Source organism: Stomoxys calcitrans, chromosome 1, assembly GCF_963082655.1.
Source record: "Stomoxys calcitrans chromosome 1, idStoCalc2.1, whole genome shotgun sequence".
In the NCBI taxonomy this organism is placed as follows: Eukaryota; Metazoa; Arthropoda; class Insecta; order Diptera; family Muscidae; genus Stomoxys; species Stomoxys calcitrans.
Genome location: NC_081552.1, coordinates 51,123,934 through 51,150,132, shown reverse-complemented (window position 1 = coordinate 51,150,132; position 26,199 = coordinate 51,123,934). Strand labels below are relative to the sequence as shown.

General features: G+C 39.4%; 3 protein-coding genes across 3 annotated transcripts in view; all 3 read left to right on the top strand.

The window, feature by feature from the left end:
• The window catches only part of LOC106093470 (zinc finger protein 136-like), an 84,579-nt gene that overhangs the window by 32,040 nt on the left and 26,340 nt on the right, over positions 1-26,199 (top strand). The gene's annotated exons all lie outside the window — the stretch shown is intronic.
• Positions 405-2,178, top strand: LOC106093472 (zinc finger protein 136). Its single transcript, XM_013260526.2, has 2 exons — positions 405-604; positions 666-2,178. The coding sequence occupies exons 1-2, from the start codon at positions 479-481 to the stop codon at positions 2,136-2,138; spliced, it is 1,599 nt and encodes a 532-aa protein (XP_013115980.2). The 5' UTR covers positions 405-478; the 3' UTR covers positions 2,139-2,178.
• Positions 12,753-14,257, top strand: LOC106093474 (zinc finger E-box-binding homeobox 1). Its single transcript, XM_059366426.1, has 2 exons — positions 12,753-12,849; positions 12,900-14,257. The coding sequence occupies exons 1-2, from the start codon at positions 12,844-12,846 to the stop codon at positions 14,205-14,207; spliced, it is 1,314 nt and encodes a 437-aa protein (XP_059222409.1). The 5' UTR covers positions 12,753-12,843; the 3' UTR covers positions 14,208-14,257.

Sequence of the window (26,199 nt, the reverse complement as noted above, 5' to 3'; positions counted from 1 at the left end):
AAAGACCTTTATTTCTTGTGATATTCATACCCTAGGTCAAATTTGCTCGACTCTTTCCCCCTTTGGAAAGAAATAATAACGTTGAATAATAAATGCATTGACCAGTCATACCAGGCACACAAAATAAATATTAAAATTTTTTTATTGATATATTTATGCTACCTTTTTTTAATGTTTATTCTAAAAATTATTAAAGCTTTGCTCTACGTGTAATTTCCCGAAATGTTTCTTTTGAAAAACATTGCTAAATGTTTAATGAAATTTAAAAATTGTAAATTCCAATTAAATTTGATTTTTTGTTTCTTGTAACACCATAAGTTGCATTTAAAAAATCTTAATCTTAAATTTTCAAAAAAAAAAAATATATATATATATATTCCTGACTTGAATTTACTTTTCACACCACATTTGTACTCTCATTTCAAGAGACACATTGGAATTCTGCTGAAAATCTCACATTTTGTCCTAAGCACCTAAAATGACTTCCTCATTGAGGCAATGTCGACTGTGTCTTCAATCCGAAGGAGAGTTTCATGAACTCTTCGATACAAATGGCAGGGGCAATAAATGGCATGATCTGACTTTGGAATATTTTCACCCAAAGGTAGATAAAGATGAAATAGTTCGCAAACGCAAATGAACTTCAGTGTATTGAATTCTTTTAGATAGTGGACATGGCTAAGGCCAAGCATCTGAGGGCCATCTGCAAGGAGTGTCGATTTAAAATGTGGGACTTTCACATTTTTCAAGAGACTGTTCGAAGGCGTCAAATAAAACTGAGTAGAACTCAAACTCAGGTATCTGTGAAAGAGGGTAATGCTGATAAAGAAGGTGGAGGTGATGATGATGACGATGACGTTGTATTTTGCGGTGATGATAAAGAAGAGGACAACACCATGGACAAGAAGACCTTGTCACTCGTAATACATTCCGCAGAGGGTGACACCCAAATGGTTTTCGAAGTCTCAGCGTTTGAAGCAACTGCTAACAAGGAAGTAAAATCTGACATTGTTCAGCCAGACTTGGAAATCGATGTTCAGTCGGATGCCGAATTTATCTCAGAGAACGAGCAGGAGCAGCATTTTGGTGATATTGTCAATGCAGCCCTTGAGAACAGAAGTGATGACGATGGTGATGAGGATGTCATATTTGTACCCCAACTTGATAACGAAACTAAGGATAGTGGCGGAGATAATAATAAAATTGATGAGCTTTTGGCCACTTGGATACCTAATATACAATGTGTGCATTGTCCTGTCACCTATCCCACCATTAAGCAACTGAAAAAACATTTTCGCCTTTGCCATAGCGATGAGGAATTTTACATTTTGTGCTGTGGCCGTAAGCTGAAGACTCGACGCCATATCGGAGAACATTTGATGGTGCACAATGATCCGGAGGCCTTCTATTGCAAAAAGTGTGGCAATCCCTATACGAGTAGCAATAGCTTGAGAGGTCATATGCTAACAAAGCATACCACTCGCATGAAATTCAAATGCAAAATCTGCGGCAAAAGCTTCCAGGTTTCCAAGGGTCTTGAGGTACATGAAAGTCTGGTGCATGGCAAAGATATGCGAATTGCGCCCGATATAAAAACAACAGCAGATGGCAAAAAATTGTATGGTTGTCGTCAATGTGGAAATGTTTATAAAACGGATATCGCCTTCAGGTCGCATCGTTATAATGTGCATACGCGTGAGGCTAAACGTAAATGCAAATATTGCGGAAGGCTATTCAAGTCTAAATATAGCCATAAAATTCATGAGGAATCCCACGATGACAATGGGCGTGAGCAAATTACCTGCATTGTATGCGGCATTAAGTTTCAGCGAAAAATGCCTACAAACTCGCGTAGATGGACTATGAAGAATTCCTCTGGCCACATCAACAAGTGCAGAAGTTGTAGTAGAAAGGCAAATCAGAATACTAGTTCTCAGTTAGCAGCAGATGGTGTGGTGAAGTCCGAGACCAAGGATTCATACGCTTGCGTTTATTGTCCCATGACTTTTGGCTCAAAAAGTCTGGTAATGACACATCGACGAAGAAAACATCCCAGGAAGAGCAACAAAAACTATTATCAAGAAATAAAGCATGAGCCAACAGCGACGATTAGCTGTGTAAAATATGAAAAGGAATAGTGAGAGCCATTTAAATCCCTCAAAAAAAAAAAAAAATAAATCAATTATAATAAATTCCGAAAGATAATAATTTCCTATATGTTAGGGTCGTCACATGTTTACGAAATATTTTTAATTTATTTTTTCTGAAAAAAGTTTTCTTTTGAAAAAAAAAATCTTGAAATGCTTTTCTTAAAATAAGTTTTCCCTATAAATATTTTCATTTATTTCCTTAATGAAAACAAATATTTGTTTATAAAATGTTTGCAGCAAAAATTTATTTAAAAAAAAAATTTGCAGTAAACAGCTGTCGTTTTTATTTTTTGTGTGTTTTTGACTAGATAAACAATATAAATAAAACAAATTTCTTAAATTAAGAATCGAAAATAAAACAAATTTCTTAAATTAAGAATCGAGAATCGTAACACCATAATGTCTCCTTTCTCGATTGATAGCACACCAAAGGATGTACAAGCATTTAAAGTTTAAAGTTTACAAGGGTACAAGGAAACATTTTGACTTCTTTAGCCCCTCTAGTCAAATTGGAGTTCGGTTAGATGGTATATCATGTTAAAGGCCGATTGGGACCATTCCTGGCAATGTTGTTGCAGATCAGATCAGATCACAGAAGTCATTGTGCAAGTTTCAGCCAAATCGGTAAAGAATTGCAACCTCTAGTGGCTTAAGAAGTCAAATCGGAAAATAGGTTTATATGGAAGCTATATCAGGTTATAAACCGATTGGCACCACATATAGCAGCTTTTCTGGAAGTCACAACAGAAACCGTTGTGCAAAATTTCAGCCATATTTGTTGAGGGGACTCAAGAAATCAAATCTGTAGAAGAAAGGAGGCCCCTCATCATTGAGCTTAAACTTGAACTGGACTGCACTCATTGAAATGTGGGAAGTTTGCCCCTGTTCCTAAGTGGAATGCTCATGTGCAAAATTTGCAATTTGCGTAGTAGGTTATAGAACGATTTGGTTAGATTAGAAATTAGAGTGAACAGTTTCAGGCAATTTCACTAGAAATTGCGCCCTCTATGGGCTCAAGAATCCCAAGCGTAAGACCAGTTTATGTGGGAGCTATAAAAAGTTACTAACCCATTTGGACCATGCTTGGCAGATTAGTAAAAACTCATAACTGAAACCAATGTGCGAAATTTCAACCAAATTGGATAAGTATTGCGCCTTCTAGGAGTTCCAGAATTCCAATTGGAATATCTGTGTATATATGGGAGGTATATCAGGTTATAAACCGATTAGGACCACATTGAGTGGAGTCAAAACCGAAACTATTGTGCAAAATTTCAGCTAATTTGGTTAGGATTTGAGCCCTTAGAGGATCAAAAACTCAAATTGGGAGATCCATTAAAATGGATTACACTTCGCCGATTTGTGAGAGTCACAACAGTAGTCACTCTGTAAAGTTTCAGCCTTCAAAAACTTCAATCGGGAGTTCAGTTTATATGGGAGGTATATCATGTTATTAACCGATTTGGATCATACTTCGATGAAAATGGTAAATATCATAACTCCAACCTTTGTGCGAAATCGCAGCCAAATTGGCTTAGAATCGAAGAGAAGGCCCACCTAAAGGCCCAAGCTGTCAAATTGCCAGATCAGTTTTTGTGAGAGCTATATCGTATTATATACCGATATCAAACATACTTTGCAGATTAATTGGAAATCATATCAGAAGCCATTGGGCAAATCTTCAGGCAATTTGGTTAGGAATTGCGCTCCTTAAAGACTCAAGAATTCACATCGAAGATCGGTTTATGTGGGAGATATGTGCGGTTATGGACCGATTTGATTCAACCTTGCCAGTTTTGTTGGTAAATACTAATTTAACCCATGAACATTCCATTAGGTACAGGGGCAAACTTCTCACATATCAATGCGTGCAGTCCGATGCAAGTTAAAGCTCAATGATAGGGGCCTCCTTTTTATAGCCGAGTCCGAACGGCGTGCCGCAGTGCAACGCCTCTTTGGAGAAAAGATTTAACAGGACACTCTTTACTTACTTTACTTTAATTGGCTATGACAGAACATTTGTTCAACTAGCCGAGCGTAGAATAGCGTTCCAAGCGCCTCGATCTTCTGCGCTCATTTTATAATATCCCCCACCAAGTTTGGAGGTGTCTCCGACCACTTGATCTTTCCATCGGGCTTTTGGCTTTGGGTGTTTGCCTTCAAAAGACTTCTTTGCTCAAGCTTCTTCATCCATTCTGACAACATTACCCAGCCAACGCAGCCGTTGTATTTTGAGTTGATACGTGTAACGCCTATATTCTCCATTAACACAAACTCTCCATTATATTCTCAAGCACTGGCTCGTCTGCTTTCACATGTACCCATGCCTCAGAACCATACAATAACACGGGTAATATCAGTGTCTTGTGTGGTGTTATCTTCATCGGTCGAGAGGTGGCCTCCTTTCTAAACCGCCTACTTAAACCAAAGTAGTATTATTATTCTTCGTTGTATTTCAAAACTAATGTCATTCGTTTCGGTTACGGCTGTGCCGAGGTAGGCGAAGTTGCTGACTGTGTCAAAGTTGTGGCTCCCAACATTCTCCATTTTCTTTATTTACTCGGTTGTACAAGTGTAGTTCGTCCCGGTTTGGTGTTGTTGTGACGCCATTCCCGGTCCATCGCACTTCCTGTAATGCGATAATATCTGCCTTGTTGTGGCGGGTCTCTTGCTCCAAGATCCGACGCTCGCCTCCAGCCGCCCCTTAGCTGGGAACAGACACTGATATTGTCCATTGGTTATTTGAAGGCGCCAATAACTCGCCTTGTCATCTCGAGTATCAATGGCACTCAGTATTTAATTAAGAGCCAGTGCCACCTGACTCCTCACTGAGACTTTCCTCTCGAAAATCACTGACTGCCCGCGGCCATACCATCCGCAACCTGTGGACGCGCCCGGTAGCTTTCAGCTAAGCTTCGCGTGATAACTAGGGGCATCACAAAATTCAAAGTTCCGGCCTGTGTGGTGCTCATAGTTATCCCGTGTCGGCTGGGGGAGTTCGGTTATATGACAGTTATATTTGATTAAAGGACGATTGGGACCATTCTTGGCAAAGTTGTTGCATATCAGATCACAAAAGTCATTGTACAAAGTTTCAGCCAAATTTGTAAAGAATTGCGAGCTCTCTTCAGGTTATAAACCAATTCTGCCCATACCGGGCAGAAATCATAACAGAAATCTTACTGTTACTGGGTATATTCATTAGTCATTCCGTTTGCAACACATGGAAATATCCATTTCCGACCCTACAAGGTATATATTTTTCTGATCGTCTTAAAATTCTAAGACGATTTAACGATGTCCATGTGTTCATGTGTCCATCAGTTGTAATCACGCTACAGTCTTTAAAAATTGAGAATATTGAAATTTTGGACAGACTCATATTTATTCTATGCGCAGGATATATTCTTGAATGGGCCAAATCGGTGTATATTTGGATAAAGCTGCCATATAGACCGATCTGGCGATATAGGGTCTTAAGTCCATAGAGCCGCATGTGTTGTCCGATTTCGCTGATATTTGGAACAGATGAGTTGCATAAGGCTCCTAAGTATTCGAAGCATATAGGCCGCTCTGCCGACATAGGGTCTAAAGCCCGTGGGAGGTGCATTTATAATCCGAATTGAATTAAAAACAGTGAGTTGTACTAAGACTCCCAACAGCCATCCCAGATAAGACTATGTTTAGATAAACATAGCTGCCATATAGAACGATCTTCCAAGTTGGCGTCCTAATCTCAAAAAATCGAATTTATTGTCGGATTTCGCTGAAACTGTGACTTGTATAGGAGTTCTCACCACCTGAAAATAAATATAATCCAGACCAGCCCATATTTTAGCATGTCCGCCTATGAGGCTGAACACCTGGGTTCGTATCGTGGCGAGACCATCAGAAAAATTCTTGGCGGTGGTTTTCCCCTCTTAGTGCTGGCAACATTTGTGAGGTACTATGCCATGTACGCCATTCGGACTCGGCTTAAAAAGGAGGTCCCTTATCATTGACTTTAAACTTGATTCGGACTGCACTCATTGATATGTGGGAAGTTGGAACCTGTTCCTTAGTGGAATGTTCATAGGCAAAAAAGATGGATGTTGTAGTTTTTTTCTATGCCGCTGCTTGCAGGTCCATCTTCTTCCTGCGCAGTACTTGTTAGGAGTATCTTCAGCTTCCTCTGGACAATTGTCCAAGGCGAAACTTCGCCAATCGCTGTTTCCAGTGTCCTACGTTTTGCGTCCCAGCGCTCGAAGTGGAAGAATGTGTGTTCCACATGGGCATTTGCTCATTCTATACAGGTTTTTCCGGAAGTAACCATGGCCAGCCAACATCTGCGTGAGGTAATAATTAACGCCATCTCTCGATAGTCTCCTCTCGTATGGCTCGTGTATGATTCGTTTGAATTCTCACCCTGTCCTCTCTGGGTGTTGCACTTCGCGGTGTAGAGCCTGTTGCTCTCCGCCACTGTCCAGTAGCATGAAATAACCCTAAGAGCCCCCGTCCTATGTACCAAGAGCAGCGATTTCCCTTGGCATGCTGTCTGCACATTTCGCATATTTCGCTCCCATTTTGGAGGATGCTTTGGAGGATTTGGAGAGGCCCACCTATGTTTGCCATCAATCGACTGGGGTGCGATGTCGGTCCCTAGATTTGACCGATCTCTTGGTCTTCATCAGTATGTTATTTTTGTTTTCGTTGGGACTAGAAACTCCGTCTTGAACATCGCAAGTTGCTAGCCGTGGGATTCCAGCCAGTCGTTCCATCCGGAGAGTTATAGAAAAGTCCCCTGTTATGCAAGTAACTTATTATAATTCTCCTCAGATACGCCGGGATATAAAAGTCCTCTTTAAGCGCCTCGAGGATGTCAGACCAAATGAGGCGTTTTTCACATCCAGCGTGACCAAGAGAACAATTGGCCTATAGTACAGGTTCCTTTGCCTAGCCGCCTCTGCTATCTGCACCACAACTCCGAAAGCTCCGGTCGTGGACATTCCTGGTCGGAAGCCATGTTGTCTTAGAGAGAGTCCACCTCTTTCAATGATGGCGTGCGTTCTTGAGCCGTCACTCCAAAAGCTTGCTTGCCGTGTCCAGCGTACGGGTGACGAGGGGGATGTTGAATCACCTTTGTCCTTACTTATGAGGACCAGCTTTTGTCTCTTCCATATCTTCGGAAAAATACCCTCAAATAGGCACCGGTAAAACATTTTAAGAAAAAATTCAAGTCTGTTTTCAGCAATTTGCACTATAGCCTGTATTCTATCATGAACGACGGCGCTTCTGCTTGAGAGGCTGCGGGCTATATTCCATAGTTCCCCTTTTTTTTTTTGAAGAAATTCAAGTCTGTTTTCAGCAATCTGCACTGTAGCCGGTATTCCATCGTGCACGACGACTCTTCTGCTTGAGAGGCTGCGGGTTGCATTCAATAGCTCCTCTTTTTATACCCACCACCGACGGATGGGGGTATATTCATTTTGTCATTCCGTTTGCAACACATCGAAATATCCATTTCCGACCCTATAAAGTATATATATTCTTGATCCGCGTAAAAATTTAAGACGATCTAGACATGTCCGTCCGTCTGTCTGTTGAAATCACGCTACAGTCTTCAAAAATAGAGATATTGAGCTGAAATTTTGCACAGTTTCTTTTTTTGTCCATAAGCAGGTTAAGTTCGAAGATGGGCTATATCGGACTATATCTTGATATAGCCCCCATATAGACCGATCCGCTGATTTAGGGTCTTCGACCCCTAAAAGCCCCATTTTGCACAGATTATTTTTTTGTCCATAAGCAGGTTAAGTTCGAAAATGGGCTATATCGGACTATATCTTGATATAGCCCCCATATAGACCGATCCGCCGATTTAGGGTCCTAGGCCCATAAAAGTCTGTCCGTCTGTCTGTTGAAATCACGCTACAGTCTTCAAAAATAGAGATATTGAGCTGAAATTTTGCACAGATTCTTTTTTTGTCCATAAGCAGGTTAAGTTCGAAGATGGGCTATATCGGACTATATCTTGATATAGCCCCCATATAGACCGATCCGCTGATTTAGGGTCTTCGACCCCTAAAAGCCCCATTTATTATCCGATTTTGCTGAAATTTGTCACAGTGACTTATGTTAGGTTTTGCGACATCCGTTTCCTATAAGGTTCAGATCGGTCCATATTTGGATATAGCTGCCAAAAAGACCAATGCTGGACCAAAAATGAACTGTGACTTGTATTTATTACACCACTAAATTTGAAACAGTGAGCTGTGTTAAGCCACATGGTATCCTTCTTCAATTTGGTCCAGATCGGTCCAGGTTTGGATATAATTGTGACATAGACCGATCTCTCGATTTAAGGTCATGGGGCCATAAAAGGCGCATACATTTTACGATTTCGCTGAAATTTGAGACAGTTAGTTGTGTTAAGCCCTCCGACATATTTTCTTAATTTCTCACTCTGAATGAACCAACTTAGGGGAGTGGCTTTATCTCTGTGGATATATTAAGGATTTTGTAAGTAGAACGGAATTCCTAACTTAAAATTTTCTTTTGAGAAGTTATTTTATAGTTTTTACAGCGCACAACAAGCCGATTACTGCCTTAGGTGTATGTCCATAGTGGCATGGGGCGGCTTAATATCTGCACTTTTTTTTCAACCTAACCTAACCTCACCTATGTCAATCTAGCCAAGTCTGTCCCTCTGTCTTTCGAAAGCATGCTAACTTTCGAAGGAGTAAAGCTAGCCGCTTGAAATTTTGCACAAATACTTCTTATTAGTGTAGGTCGATTGGGATTATAAATGGGCCATATCGTTCCATGTTTTGATATAGCTGCCATATAAACCGATCTTGGATCTTGACTTTTTGAGCCACTAGAGGGTGCAATTCTTATCCGATTTCCCTGAAATGCATGACGTGTTTTTTTGTTATGATTTCCAACAACTGTGCTAAGTATGGTTGTATTCGGTCCATAACCTGGTATAGCTGTCACATAAACCGATCTGGGGTCTTGACTTTTTGAGCTTCTAGAAGGCGCAATTCCTATGCGATTTGGCTAAAATTTTGCGCGACGTGTTCTGCCATGACTTCCAACAACTGTGCTGAGTATAATCCAAATCGGTTAATAATCTGATATGTCTGCCATATAAACCGATCTTGAATCTCGACTTTTTAAGTCACTAGAGCGCGCAATTCTTATCAGATTTGGCTGAAATTTGTTTTTGTCATGATTTCCAACAACTCTGCCAAAAATGGTTCAAATTAGTCTATAACCTGATATAACTGCCATATAAACCCATCTGGGATCTTGACTTCTTGAGCCTCTAGAGATCGTAATTATTATCCGATTTGTTTGAAATTTTGTACGACGGATCTTCTCATGACCATCAACATATGTGTTTATTATGGTATGAATCGATCCATATAAACTGATGTCTCTATTTTACTTCTTGAGCTCCCAAAGTTCACAATTCTTATTCAAATTGGCTACACATGTTTTACACATGTCTCCAACATATAATTTACTTATGGTCCGATTCGGTTGATATCGCTCTAATGACAGAGCAAATCTTTTCTTTTATCCTCTTTTTGCCTAAGAAGAGATGCCGGGAAAAGAACTCGACAAATGCGATCCATGGTGGAGGGTATGTAAGATTCGGTCCGGCCGAACTTAGCACGCTTTTACTTGTTTTTTATGTTATAGATTTTGAGGCAAAAAACGTACCGATTTCATTCAGCAGGACATTCCCTGATTACTTATAGTATGCACTTTAAAATTATTGTATTATCATTGAGATTTTTTAAGTGTTTCAAAAAAGTAATAGCGAAAAACTTGGGTTTTCAAGGGTGAAAAACGAACGTAGTACCAGCCTTTAGTTGGCAAAGTGCATTACACAACTAACGAAGTGCTCCGCTTCTACCGGCTTTATCTCTGTGGATATATAAATCACCGTGACGCAGCTCTCGCATTACTACGAGACGGATCTAAAGGGCAATTTTTTAGGGATTATCTTTTTGGCAACACTGGTTTCAACAACTCACGTACATTTCATGTTTTGTTTCACTGTCAAATATCTTCAGATTGGTCTATAATTTATTTAATTTAATTTAATCGTCTTACAAACAAACAACGCTTGAAATTCTTGAACTTTCTTATAACAAGGTATGCTCTGTTAAGAAAGTTCATCGCGCGCTTCTTCCATTTTATGGACAAAGCCAAATTTTGGCTCAATGGGTACGCAAATAAGCAAAATTGTCGATTTTGGAGTGAAAATCAGCCAGAAGCATTGCAAGAGCTACCAATGCATCCGGAAAAATCACAGTTTGGTGTGGTTTATGCGCTGGTGGCATCATTGGACCATACTTTTTCCAAGATGATGCGAATCGTAACGTAACTGTGAATGGTGACCGCTATCGTGAGACGATATCCAACTTTTTATTGTCCAAAAATGCAAGAGTTTGACTTGCATGACATGTGGTTTTAACAAAACGGTGCCACATGCCACACAGCATGCTTAATAATGGATTTATTGAGAGCCGAGTTCGGTGAACATTTTATTTCACGTGCAATTTAACGCCTTCAGACTATTTTTTGTGGGGCTATGTATAAGCTATTGTCTATACAGACAAGCGCGTTTTAATTGACGCATTCGAAGACAACATTGAAGCATTTATATGTGAGATACCGGCCAAAATGTTGGAAACAGTATGCCAAAATTAGACTAATCGGATGGACATTTGAGGCACAGTCACGGTCAACATTTGCATGAAATAATTTTCAAACATTAAATTTCATTTCACATTTATTTCATGAATTTCTCTCTTTATGTGTTTTTTTTTTTTTTAAATTTGTATAGCTCTTACAAAATCACTCTTTACTTGTGGCACTAACGTCATAAGTCCCAGTGTTGCTGAGTCCAGGTGCTCTCCTCATATAGTAATCGCATTATCATTGACGTCGCGTCAAAGTCTCTTTGGTTTGACCAGAGTGTCTCTTTAATAAAACATGTAACAGCTTCCCAAGCGTCCTCGCTGCTGCACAACTTCATTGTTATGTTATCCTCTCTTATTTCTTCGATCTCTTTCTCTAATGGCGACCGGCTGTGGCGGCAACAGTGCAGCGGAAGACAGTGTAATCTGCATCACGCACCACCTCTCCTTTCTCGTAAATGCAGAATGGTGAGCTCCATTTTCCCATTCAATAGAGCTACTTGGAATAGTATTCGTGTCCCGATATTACCTGTATCACATAGAATTTCAGTAGCGTATTTTTGAGTTACTATGCATTGTAAAAACTTATTCCCAAAGAGGGGTCTCACTGCGGCACGCCGTTCGGACTCGGCTATAAAAAGTGGGTCCCTTATCATAGAGCTTAAACATGGATCGGATAGCAGTCTTTAATATGTGAGAAGTTTCCCCTGTTCCTTAATGGAATGTTCATGGACATTCGCATTGCATATAAAAGTTAGAGTCGCCTGTGATTCTGCCAATGTATTAGTATGTCGGGGATAAGCCTAAGCCCTAATCTTGACTGCCAAAGGCTTAGTGTGTCTTGTTGAATATCTTGCAATATTGGCTCTTATTAGGGTCATATATTTGTATCTATCCAAAGCCTGTAGGTCCATTGGCTCCATATCAGCAATGGCGAGAACTGCAGGCGCTGCTTTCGAACAGTGGAAAGCAGCACTTTAGTGCTGCTTTTACCTATAGGGATTTACTCCAAATCTCGCTTCCGTATATACAATTGCCGGACTCCAGTATATCATCTTCGCCGCGTTTCCGCATTTTCCGCGTTTCGTGTTGAGTCGTACTCCTAATAATTTCAGTAGGTAAGACGACATCCTCGATACTCACATCTCTCTCTGTGGGGATGTGTATAATCAAGAGTAGCTAAAGCTCCGTGGGATTCCAACCAATAACTAGAATTTTCTTTATTTGCAAGAATTTCCGCAATGCAAATTTTGCCCATGAACATTCCACTAAGGAACAGGGGCAAACTTCTCACATCAATAAGTGCAGTCCGATTCAAGTATAAGCTCAATGATAAAGGGACTCTTTTTTATAGCCGAGTCCGAACGGCGTGCCGCAGTGCGACACCTCTTCGGCGAGAAGTTTTACATGGCATAGTACATCATAAATGTTGCCAGCATTAGGAGGGGAAACCACCGCTGAACATTTTTTTCTGATGGTCTCGCCAGGATTCGAACGCAGGCGTTCAGCATCGTAGGCGGACATGCTAACCTCTGCGCTACGGTGGCCTCCTTCCGCTTAGTGCACAGAACAGTAATCGGGGACAGTCTTTATATGCCTAGTCTGTAAAGTGTACCCCAAAGCCCACATGTTCATCTAGTATGCAACCATCCTTAAAAAGTTATCATTGGCTCTATCAGTCGTACCGTGTTACTATTTTTTTAATTAAATATCGGTTTACACACTGCCTTATTTTTTTTTTAGTTTTACCTATTTCTTAATTTGGGAAAACACTGCAACCAACATTTATACCTATCCAAAATTTGTACTATCTTTTCAAGAGACCTTCGAGTTCTGCTACAAATCATTAATTTCGCCTTGAAGACCTAAAATGGATTCCTCATCAAAACAATGCCGCTTGTGTCTCGCATCTAACGGAGATTTTAATGAACTTTTTGATTCAAAAGGCCGATGCAATAAATGGCATGCCCTCATTTTGGAATATTTTCACCCAAAGGTAGATGAAGGTAAAAATTTACGATTGCAAACGAACCCAACTATTTTAAACTTATTATAGATTGTGGATATGGATAAGGCCAAGCATCTCAAGAACGTCTGCAAAAATTGTCAAAATAAAATGTGGGAGTTTCACATATTTCAAGAGTTTGTCCGGCAGTGTCAAATATGTCTGCATAGAACCGAAGTCGAAGTGGTCGTGAAAAACGAAGTTGTTGTTGATGGTGACGATGTTAACCTGGGCAACGATGATAAAATAGAGGACACAAGACCCATGCCCCCATTAACATATTTGACCCCCATTCACCCATTAATATATAGGGGTGACAATCAAATGACTTTCCAAATCACTGAGCTTGAAGCGAACTCTGAAGACGAGGTAAAGCCCAATATTGCTCTACCAGAGTTGGAAATAGACGATGTTCACGCAGATGCCGAATCAATGCCAGAGAAGGATGATGATAATGAAGACGAGGCTGAATTTATCTCGAACAAAGAGGAGGAGAAAGGTGGTGGTGATAATGTTGCAGAAGATGACGAAGAGAACGATAGTGATGGCTATGAAGTTTTAATGGACAGCAATTGGGATGACCCTAATAAAGTTGATGAGCTTCAGGCCATTTGGTTGCCAAATATACAGTGTGTCTATTGCCCTCTCGCATACCCAAACTTTAAGCTGTTGAGAAAACACATGCATCTCAAACATCCCAATAATGAGTTTTGCATTTCATGCTGTAATCGTACGCTGTATAGTCGTCGCCAAATAAGCGATCATTTATTGGTGCACAGTGATCCAAAGATCTTCGATTGCAAAAGGTGCAACAAATCATATACGTCCATTGATGGCTTGAGAGGTCACATCTACAGTATGCATGCTAATCGTATGAAGTTTAAATGCAACCTATGTAGTAAACGCTTTCTTCACCAAAAGGGCCTTGAATTGCATCGGAAACGTTATCATGGCAACCCCACAGCCATGCCGCCGGAAATAAAAACGACTGCAGATGGCAGAACAGTATTTGGTTGCCGTCAATGTGCAAATGTTTATATAACGGAAAAATCCTTTAAGAGACATCGTTATAATAAACACTCACGGGATGGCAAGCATGGATGTGAAATTTGTGGAAAATTCTTTAAGTCCATACTTGGTTACAAAAACCATATGTCCTTACACTCCGAGAAAAGAACTGAGCCTACCACTTGCATTGCATGTGGCTGTTTGTTTGTAAAGACCACTCCTCATAGCGAGCGTAGAAAAAAATCGGATCCCTTTTACCACCCCGAAAAGTGTAAAAATTGTATTTGTGCAGAGGTTATGCTGAATGCTCGTCGCCGGTTGGCCGAGGATGTGTTGAGGTCAGATACCTAAGATTTTTGTATGCTACAAAAAATGTCACAAAAAAAACTTAACATCGTAAACGTTGTAGGATTAAAAAAAAAAGAAACCCAGAAAAAACATAATTGAGGAGTTATAAGCATTTTAAGTTCCAACGAAAAGTTCCGAAGTTCTTTAGACTTCACAAAATAGAGGTATAAATGCAATTTTATCGACTTTTTGGATTTTTAACAAAATTTCCAAAATATTTACCAAAACTACGAATTTTAATGCAAACATTTTTAAGTTTCAAATAAGAATTAAGTATTTGTTACTTTTATTGAACATTTCTAGCAATTTTTAGATTTATGTTGTTAACCCATTTCCAACCCTGTAGGTTAAATTGAAAAGAGGGTGTTAATATAAATACGCCCCATGCTACTATGGACATACACCTAAGCCAGTAATCTTCTTTTGTGCGCCCTAAATACTAAAAAAATAACCTCGAAAAAGTAAATCTAAGTTAGGAATTCCGTGCTACATACCAAATCCTTAATTGTTTTCCATACCATGCCCCTAAGTTGGTTCATGTCTGGTATTATGTTCCAACCTAAGTGCCGATATCTGTTAGCCGCGAAAGCCGGACAATGACATAGAAAATGCTCCAACGTCTCATCATCTACCATGCCCTACACATGCTGTCACTTGTCGCGTCGATTTTGGATAAGTAAGCTCGTAGTCCTATGTGTCCCGTTATGATACCAAAAGCCATGCTAACCTCCTTCTTAATTTCTTTTAGTAATAGCCTCGTCTTCTCACGATCCGGATCTCCCCATAGGATTTTCGTCGTTCTACCGATCGTTTCGCTGTTCCACAATTGTTGTTGTTGTAGCAGTGTGTTGCACACTGAGGCGAAAGCCCTTGCCGATGAAGGACTTCATCGGATTGCTGCTTCACAGTGTTACATGTTTCGTTCGTTGACTGCGTCAACTTGTAAGACTTCTGGTTAACTATTTTTATTGACTGCTCTTTTATTCCTTACTCCGCTATGGCCCGTCACCCAAACGATGCGGATCGTGCCATCCTCAGAGAAGACGTTAATCTCCTTTTTACATTCATAGACAGTGCACAACTTGACGTCCTCGCGTTTCCACCGCAACACCTCTAGCATTCCGTGATCCCCCGGATATCCGCTGGAGTGGGTTTACATACTTCGATTTTATTAACAAATTAGTGAAGATATTTCGTTTGGAAAAACCGCTGACCACTCTTTTAAGATTATTCGTTTATATTCTATTTAAAGAGGAAAAGGAAAGTGCATTTTTATTGACATGTGGTTTATCCGTTGGCTAAATGTTGGGGATGTTGTTACAGAAACACGTGTTTATAGATCGATTTGCGTCATTCTACAACATCAGACAAACCATTTCCATTCAGTCATTGAATGCAATGCAAGATATCATTCAAGAAGAGATCTTTGGTATGGTGATGAACAAGGAAACCTAGAAAAACACTTTGGCCAGTTTCAAGCACCATCAAGGAGATGCAACGTGTCAATTGTTGAGTGAACGGAGTCTCATGTCCCTGAAAAACCACGTCAATGGCGCTTCAAATTTCCAAACAACGGAGAGAGAGCATCGATCTGATTGCTTTAGAGCATAAGTCCCTATGAAGCAAAACATTGAACTTCACGCATATATTTGTGCAAAACTAACACTGAAAGGATTGCGATCCCTTTTGTAAGGTTTAAGCAGATCCCAAACATCTGCAATGCACGCTGGAACTCTAGTGCAATTCTAGCTTTTCTTGCGTTAATATGCTACCTGAAACTCGAAACAGGTTGGGTAAAATCTGTTCATTCATTCCAACTCATGGGCTGATCATTGGTTCAGTAGTCATATTTCTTAATCCCACTACCAAACAACGGAGAGAAAAGATCGATGTAATTGATATAGAGCTTAAATTCCTATGGGGCACAACATTGAACTTCCCGCATATATCTGATCAAGCCATTTATGCAAAACTAATAAAACTTCTGAAAGACAACGAGCGCTGCAGAAAAAAAACAAAACTTTTATTAATTGAAGGAATGGTTTGACATACCCAAGGTAAAAGTCGTATGGATGTGCAAAGAAGATGAGAACTTTTACAAGCAACAAGTTGAGCGCAAAGTGAGCCTAGGCTTTTTGAGCGATAAACCTGCTGGTGCTAAAATACGCAAAACAAGTAAAAGCGTGCTAAGTTCGGCCGGGCCGAATCTTATATACCCTCCACCATGGATCGCATTTGTCGAGTTATTCAGCTGAAAGTTCCCAGCATCTCTTATTAGGCAAAAAAGGATATAAGAAAAGATTTGCTTTGCTATTAGAGCGATATCAAGATATGGTCCGGTTTGGACCACAATTAAATTATATGTTGGAGACCTGTGTAAAATGTCAGCCAATTCGAATAAGAATTGCGCCCTTTGGGGGCTCAAGAAGTAAAATAGAGAGAGCGATTTATATGTAAGTTGTATCAGGCTATAGACCGATTCAGACCATAATAAACACGTATGTTGATGGTCATGAGAGAATCCGTCGCACAAAATTTCAGGCAAATCGGATAATAATTGCGACCTCTGGAGGCTCAAAAAGTCAAAATCCCAGATCGGTTTATATGGCAGCTATATCAGGTTATGAACCGATTTGAACCTTATCTGACACAGTTGTTGAAAGTAAGAATAAAATACGTCATGCAAAATTTCAGCCAAATCGGATAGGAATTGCGCCCTCTAGAAGCTCAAGAAGTCAAGTCCCCAGATCAGTTTATATGACAGCTATATCAGGTTATGGACCGATTTGAATCATACTGGGCACAGTTGTTGGATATGATAACAAAACACGTCGTGCAAAATTTCATTTCAATCAGATAAGAATTGCGCACTCTAGAGGCTCAAGAAGTCAAGATCCAAGATCTGTTTATATGACAGCTATATCAGGTTATGGACCGATTTGAATCATACTAGGTACAGTTGTTAGATATGATAACAAAACACGTCGTGCAAAATTTCATTTCAATCGGATAAGAATTGCGCACTCTAGAGGCTCAAGAAGTCAAGATCCAAGATCTGTTTATATGGCAGCTATATCAGGTTATGAACCGATTTGAACCATACTTGGCACAATTGTTGGATATCATAACCAAACGCGCCGTGCAAAATTCATTTCAATCGGATAAAAATTGCGCACTCTAGAGGCTCAAGAAGTCAAGACCCAAGATCTGTTTATATGACAGCTATATCAGGTTATGGACCGATTTAAACCATACTTGGCACAATTGTTGGATATCATAACCAAACACGCCGTGCAAAAATTCATTTCAATCGGATAAGAATTGCGCACTATAGAGGCTCAAGAAGTCAAGACCCAAGATCGGTTTATATGGCAGCTATATCAAAGCATGGACCGATATGGCCCATTTACAATACCAGCCGACCTACACTAAGAAGTATTTGCGCAAAATTTCAAGCGGCTAGCTTTACTCCTTCGGAAGTTAGCGTGCTTTCGACAGACAGACGGACGGACGGACGGACATGGCTAGATCGACATAAAATTTCACGACGATCAAGAATATATATACTTTATGGGGTCTCAGACGAATATTTCGAGTAATTACAAACAGAATGACGAAATTAGTATACCCCCCATCCTATGGTGGAGGGTATAAAAATAATTCGTTTCACATAAAGGAAATGTTCGCCAACTAAACTCCTTTCCTCAAAAACGTTGGACTTTGTTCAAGATAAAAGTGCAAGATTTTGTGACAAATATAAAGTATTTTTTTACCCTGATAACACCTTTCATTCTTGATATATAGAACATATTCCCCCTTATTCCTCTTAGCGATGACGTTGTGGAATTTCGACATTTTTTACAAAATTGTATTAGGGTTGTCGAAGACAAAAATTCGTTTACATTTTTAGTATCACATGAGTCGAATTCGACTGTCAAATTTAACGAAAACGGTCGAAATATAGGTTAATTGCATTTTAAACTACAACGCGCCTGTTTGTGGAAAGAGTATGGAACCTACTTTTATATTTTTTTTATTTACCATTATCAATCTGTCGAAGGCGAATAAGTTACAGAATACTAAGAAATGTGAAATTCGCCTTCGACTACGACTGCTGTCGATTTTCGCCTTCGACAACGGGAATAAGGTTGATTATACGCGATTTCAGCCAATTTTTCTTTATTTATAAATTACTTTTAACGTTATTCTTATGTATATGTATTTTCTTTTAAATTTCTAAATAAATTGTGCTTATTGAAAAAGATGCCAATTTCAATTTTATACTGTAACATAATCCAAACTCAATATTTCACCGAGATGGCGTCGATTCCTCGCGAGAATATCAGAAAAATGTGGTTATTGTTGGAGAAATTTATTTATATGTATTGCTCGTATCGTCTTTATGTCAAAATACAATACTTTATTGTATGCTACAGAAAATATTTCAAGTCGGCTTTGTAGTTTTTATTTCTAAGTATAACAAGTAAAAGCGTGCTAAGTTCGGCCGGACATGGCTAGATTGACATAAAATGTCACGACGATCAAGAATATATATACTTTATGGGGTCTCAGACGAATATTTCGAGTAGTTACAAACAGAATGACGAAATTAGTATACCCCCCATCTTATGGTGGAGGGTATAAAAATGTTCTCAATAAAATATGTTAGTCTTTACAAATTCTTCCAACGACAAACAAGCTTTTTGACATTTCTTAACAAGTTAAGGGCCCAGACACCCATAATTAAAGAAAATAATACATTTAATGACCACGAAAAGGATTCAAGAAGCTAGAGGACAATGGGGATATCAAAATATCTAAGTTGAGCGGTGTAGAAGACTGGACGCTGTGGAAGTTTCAAATAAGGGTTATTTTACGTGCCAGCGATTTATGGGGTATTGTGGATGGAACTCCGCAGCAACCTGCGGTAGAACCGGAATTTCGATTGCAGAAATCAAAGGACGCAAAAACCCAAAAAGTCACTGTTGTCGCTATGGAAAAAGAAATTGAAAATTGGTCACATGTGGAAAAATTTAAGTTGGTTCCAAAATTAGAGCAAATTTCAAACACCAAAAGCATTCGAATTGGTAATGGTACCGTAATTTCAGCATATGGTAGAGGTGACTTTTTGACTGAGGCGTTTGATTGCAAGGTTTGGAATTCGAAGCAAATAGTCGGCGTTTTATGTGTTCTAGATATAAAATTGTATTTGTTTTATCAAATACGTGCCTCGATAAAGGATTTTCAATGCAAGCGGAAGCAAGTCAATGTATTTTTACATACAATGGAAAAGTAACACTGAAATTAATCCGGTAGCAGTCAAAACTTTTTGAGTTATTGATGAAGGTGAAAATTCCAACCATTGGTGAGGCTAATGCAGGTTTGCATGAGAGATTGTGTCATTAAGGAAAGGAGCACGTAAAGGAATTTTTAAAGAAGTATGACATTGAATGTTCCGGAAATGATTTCTTTTGTGAGGGTTTTGTAGTGGGTAATCAACACCAAGAACCATTTAGAGAAAATTTATAGAGAGCTAGTTGTTGTTGTTGTTGTTGCAATGTGTTGTACACTGAGGCTAGTCAACCAGATGAGCTGGTTCATTTAGATTTATGCGGACCAATGCAAGAACTATTCCTAGGACGTTCACGATATCTGCTATTGTTTAGAAATGACTATTCAAACTATCATCACGTTTACTGCATCAAAGCAAAGTCTGGAGTTCCAGAAGTCTTAAAAAAGTTCTTGTCTCAGGTGGAAGCAGACACAGGAAGAAAAGTTCGAACGATTCGTTCGGATAATGGGTCTGAATTTGTTAATAAGCAGGTGTGTGAAATACTTCGTGTAAATAAAGTTAATCGCCAAAGACGATTGCCATACACTCCGGAACAAAATGGTCGGGCTGAAAATGATATGCGGACAATTGTTGAATCTGTTAGGTCCTTGATTCATAGCAAAGGACTGTCTTTGAAATATTGGGGTGACACAGTTAATAACGTCGCATATAGACTGATTGGGACAGGCGGTAGTCCTAACCATGACAATGTACCATATGAGGTGTGGTTTACCAAAATCCCTGATATTAACAATCTGCACATATTTGGTTCTACTGCATGTAGTTATTTCTAATGAAGAACGAAGTAAGTTAAAAGTAAAATCTAAAAGTAAAAGCGTGCTAAGTTCGGCCGAGCTGAATCTTATCTTATCTTTTCCCGGTATCTCTTTTTATGCAAACGTAGTATAAACAAGTAAAAGCGTGCTAAGTTCGGTCGGGCCGAATCTTATATACCCTCCACCATGGATCGCATTTGTCGAGTTCTTTTCACGGCATCTCTTTTTATGCAAAAAAAAGGATATAAGAAATGATTTGCTCTGCTATTAGAGCGAGACCTGTGTAAAATTTCAGCCAATTCGAATAAGAATTGCGCTCTTTGTGAGCTCAAAAAGTAAAATATGGTGATCGATTTATATGGGAGCTGTATCGGGCTATGGACCGATTCAGACCATAATAAACACGTATGTTGATGGTCATGAAAGAATCCGTCGTACAAAATTTCAAGCAAATCTGATAATAATTGCGACCTCTAGAGGCTCAAGATGTCAAGATCCCAGATCGGTTTATATGGCAGCTATATCAGGTTATGAACCGACTTGTACTTTATTTGACACAGTTGTTGAAAGTAACAATAAAAAAACGTCTTGCGAAATTTCAGCCAAATCGGATAGGAATTGCGCCCACTAGAAGCTCAAGAAGTCAAGTCCCCAGATCTGTTTATATGACAGCTATATCAGGTTATGAACCGATTTGAACCATATTTGGCACAGTTGTTGGATATTATATCAAAATACTACGTGGCAAAATTCATTCAAATTGGATAAGAATTGCGCCCTCTAGAGGCTCAAGAAGTCAAGACCCAAGATCGGTTTATATGACAGCTATATAAGGTTATGGACAGATTTGAACCATACTTGGCACAGTTGTTGGATATCGTAACAAAACACGTTGTGCAAAATTTCATTCCAATCGGATAAGAATTGCGCACTCTAGAGGCTCAAGAAGTCAAGACCCCAGATCGGTTTATATGGCAGCTATATCTGGTTATGGACCAATTTTACCCATACTTGGCACAGTTGTTGGATATAATAACGAAACACGTCGTGCAAAATTTCATTCCAATCGGATAAGAATTGCGCTCTCTAGAGTCTCAAGAAGTCAAGACCCAAGATCGGGTTATATGGCAGCTATATCAGGTTATAAACCGATTTGAACCATACTTGGCACAGTTGTTGGATATAATAACGAAACACGTCGTGCAAAATTTCATTCCAATCGGATAATAATTGCGCTCTCTAGAGTCTCAAGAAGACAAGACCCAAGATCGGTTTATATGGCACCTATATCAGGTTATAAACCGATTTGAACCAAACTTGGCACAGTTGTTGGATATCATAACAAAACACGTCGTGCAAAATTTCATTCCAATCGGATAAGAATTGCGCACTCTAGAGGCTCAAGAAGTCAAGACCCAAGATCGGTTTATATGGCAGCTATATCAAAACATGGACCGATATGGCCCATTTACAATACCAACCGACCTACACTAATAAGAAGTATTTGTGCAAAATTTCAAGCGGCTAGCTTTACTCCTTCGGAAGTTAGCGTGCTTTCGACAGACAGACGGACGGACGGACGGACATGGCTAGATCGACATAAAATTTCACGGCGATCAAGAATATATATACTTTATGGGGTCTCAGACGAATATTTCGAGTAGTTACAATCAGAATGACGAAATTAGTATACCACCCATCTTATGGTGGAGGGTATAAAAAGAATTGCTGTGCTGTTGGAGCTATATCATGTTATTGTCCAATACGGACCATAATTAAATTGTAGGTTGGAGATCATAATAGAAGTTATTGTGTTAAATTTCAGCCATTTCGAATAATAATTGCACCATTTAGGGGCTTAGGCAATAAAATAGTGAGATCGGTTTATATGGGAGCTGTATCAGGCTATAAACCGATTCAGATCATAGTTGACACGTATGTTAATGGTTATGGGGGAAGCCGTTATTTCAGCCAAATTGGATAACAATTGCGCCCCCTAGAGGTTCAACAAGTCAAGATCCCAGATCGGTTTATATGGCAGCTATATCAGGTTATGGACCGATTTGAACCATTCTAATCACAGTTGTTGAAAGTCAACAAAACACGTCATGGAAAATTTCAGCTAAATCGGATAAAAATTATGCCCTCTAGAGGATCAAGAACTCAAGATTCCAAATCGGTCTATAATCGATTCGAACCATAATTAACACAGTTGTTGCAAGCCATTACAAAACTCGTCATGCTAAATTTCAGCCAAATCGGATAGGAATTGTGCCCTCTAGAGGCTCAAGAAGTCAACACCCTAGATCAGTTCATATGGCAGCTATATTTGCTTATGGACCGATTTCAACCATACTTAGCACAGTTGTTGGAAATCATAACAAAACACCTCCGCAAATTTTCAGCCAAATTGGAAAAGAATTGTGTCCTTTAGTGGTTCAAGAAGTCAAGATCCAAGATCGGTTTATACGGCAACAATACAAAACAAAGACTGATATTTACAATTCCAACCGACCTACACTAATAAAAAGTATTTGTGCAAAATTTCAGGCGGCCAGCTTTACTCCTTCGAAAGAAAGACGGACGGACATGGCTAGATCGACATAAAATGTCGTGATGACCAGGACTATATATACTTTATGGGTCTTAGGCTAATATTTCGAGGAGTTACAAACAGAATGACGAACCCAATTTTCAAAAACGTCAGATCTCAGAGATGGATGCACCGATTTAAGCGAAATTTTGTATGCGACCTAAGGGCAACCCCAACACGAAATTTGTAAAAAAAAATTGGGGTGCAATAACCTGTGGGACGCCCCATCCCAAAACCCACCCGAACGGACATGTGCACCGATTGGGACAATATAGGTATCAAATGACCTGCGGATTTTTCATATAGTCGGCGTTGACAAATATTTTCACAGCTTGTGACTCTGTAATTGCATTCTTTCTACTGTCAGTTATCAGCTCTTACTTTTAGCTTGCTTTAGAAAAAAAGGTGTAAAAAAAGTATATCTGATTAAAGTTCATTCTTTTCTTTTCCCGGCATCTCTTCTTAGGCAAAAAAAGGATGTAAGAAAAGATTTGCTTTGCTATTAGAGCGATATCAAGATATGATCCGGTTTAGACCACAATTAAATTATATGTTGGAGACCTGTGTAAAATGTCAGCCAATTCGAATAAGAATTGCGCCCTTTGGGGGCTCAAGAAGTAATATACAGAGATTGATTTATATGGGAGCTGTTTTGGGCTATAGACCGATTCAGATTATAATAAACACGTATGTTGATGGTCATGAGAGCATCCGTTGTACAAAATTTCAGGCAAATCGGATAATAATTGCGACCTCTAGAGCCTCAAGAAGTCAAGATCGCAGATCGGTTTATATGGCAGCTATATCAGGTTATGAACCGAATTGAATCATACTTGGCATAGTTGTTGGATATCATAACAAAACGCGTCGTGCAAAATTTCATTCGAATCGGGTAAGAATTGCGCTCTCTAGAGGCTCAAGAAGTCAAGACCCAAGATTGGTTTATATGACAGCTATATCAGGTTATGGACCGATTTGAACCATACTAAGCACATAATATCATAACAAAACACGTCGTGTAAAATTTCATTCCAATCGGATAAGAATTGCGCACTCTAGAGGCTCAAGAAGTCAAGACCCAAGATCGGTTTATATGACAGCTATATCAGGTTATGAACCGAATTGAATCATACTTAGCATAGTTGTTGGATATCATAGCAAAACACGTCGTGCAAAATTTCATTCCAATCGGGTAAGAATTGCGCTCTCAAGAGGCTCAAGAAGTCAAGACCCAAGATTGGTTTATATGACAGCTATATCAGGTTATAGGCCGATTTGAACCATACTAGGCACAGTTGATGGTTATCATAACAAAACACGTCGTGCAAAATTTCATTCCAATCGGATAAGAATTGCGCACTCTAGAGGCTCAAGAAGTCAAGACCCAAGATCGGTTTATATGACAGCTATATCAGGTTATGAACCGATTTGAACCATACTTGGCACAGTTGTTGGATATCATAGCAAAACACGTCGTGCAAAATTTCATTCCAATCGAATAAGAATTGCCGGCTCTAGAGGCTCAAGAAGTCAAGACCCAAGATCGGTTTATATGGCAGCTATATCAAAACATGGACCGATATGGCCCATTTACAATACCAACCGAACTACACTAATAAGAAGTATTTGTGCAAAATTTCAAGCGGCTAGCTTTACTCCTTCGGAACTTAGCGTGCTTTCGACAGACAGACGGTCGGACGGACATGGCTAGATCGACATAAAATGTCGCGACGATCAAGAATATATATACTTTATGGGGTCTCAGACGAATATTTCGAGTAGTTACAAACAGAATGACGAAATTAGTATACCCCCCCATCCTATGGTGGAGGGTTTAAAAAGGAATTAAAAATAATATATGAGTAATATGAAATAATATATGAAGGCCGATCGGAATAGAATAGGACAGAAATAAAAGGTCTTTGGTAGTAGAATACACTTTTTATACTAAAATTGGGATGGACCTGCGGATTTTTAAGAATGTGGTATCCCAAGTGGTCGCTTTGAAATATGATTTCAAATGTAGATAACCAATACAAAAAAATCAATTAGTGTGAAACTGAACGAGGCCCGTAGCCTTGAATATCTTGGTAGCCTCCTTCAAAATGCTAGACATTATGGGGCTCAAACAAAGTCGTGCTATAGCACGATGCTGATATTACTTCATTTTCCGCCTCTAAACTTCCTTCAAACCGGTCATGATTGCCTACTATGGCGATAGATAATAGGTATTTGATAGTAGAAAGCGAATTTGATATCCAATTTTGAGGCCAAATGTCTAGGGGTCGTATCACCCATAAACACCCCCTAAACCAATAGCAATTGGGGTTCAAATTAAAGAAATTTCAGAGTAGAGTACGATGCTGATATTGTTTCGGGGCTAAGTACGTGGTAGCCGTCCCACTCAGCATACCCCTCAAACTGGACATATATGTGGGCTATGGCAAAAAGGGGCTCAAATCTGTATCTGTTTCATGGTCAAGTGTTTTAAGGACGCCTCACCTCATAAACTCCAATGTGGTTTTTGGGAGTGGAGTATGAATCTGATATCCACTTTTGGGGCAAAGAGTTTGGCTCCCCCTAAACCACACATATATACCGAATAATACAATATGTAGCTCCCGTGTGGTTTTTGGGAGTGGAGTATGAATCTGATATCCACTTTCGGGTCAAAGAGTTTGGTTACTCCAATAACATCCAAATTTTAACGGACCCTCCCCTTACCCTGTTTTCAAAAACGCCAGATCTCAGAAATGGGTGGGGCAATTTGAGCGAAATTTAGTTTGTTTACAAAGCAAACTTTCAAAACGCCGATGCACGTGTCTTCCCTTTTTGTCTCCTCTCTCATAATCTTTGCAATTTTTCCTGTTATTTTGGAAAGAGTTCAAGTTTGTTCCACAGTGTTATTAACCAAATCTTATAGGTCGTTTATGGATGGCAGCCTTAGTTCAATTGCGTTGTCAGTTGACAAATTTGCATTACGGATGCCAATGTCAGGTGCTAAAAATGGGATTTTTTCGACAACCAGTTTTCTGTAGTTACTCTGTTGTTATACCCTCCACCATAAGATGGGGGGTATACTAATTTCGTCATTCTGATTGTAACTACTCGAAATATTCGTCTGAATAAAGTATATATATTCTTGATCGTCGTGAAATTTTAAGTCGATCTAGCCATGTCCGTCCGTCCGTCAGTCCGTCCGTCCGTCTGTCTGTCGAAAGCACGCTAACTTCCGAAGGAGTAAAGCTAGCCGCTTGAAATTTTGCACAAATACTTCTTATTAGTGTAGTTCGG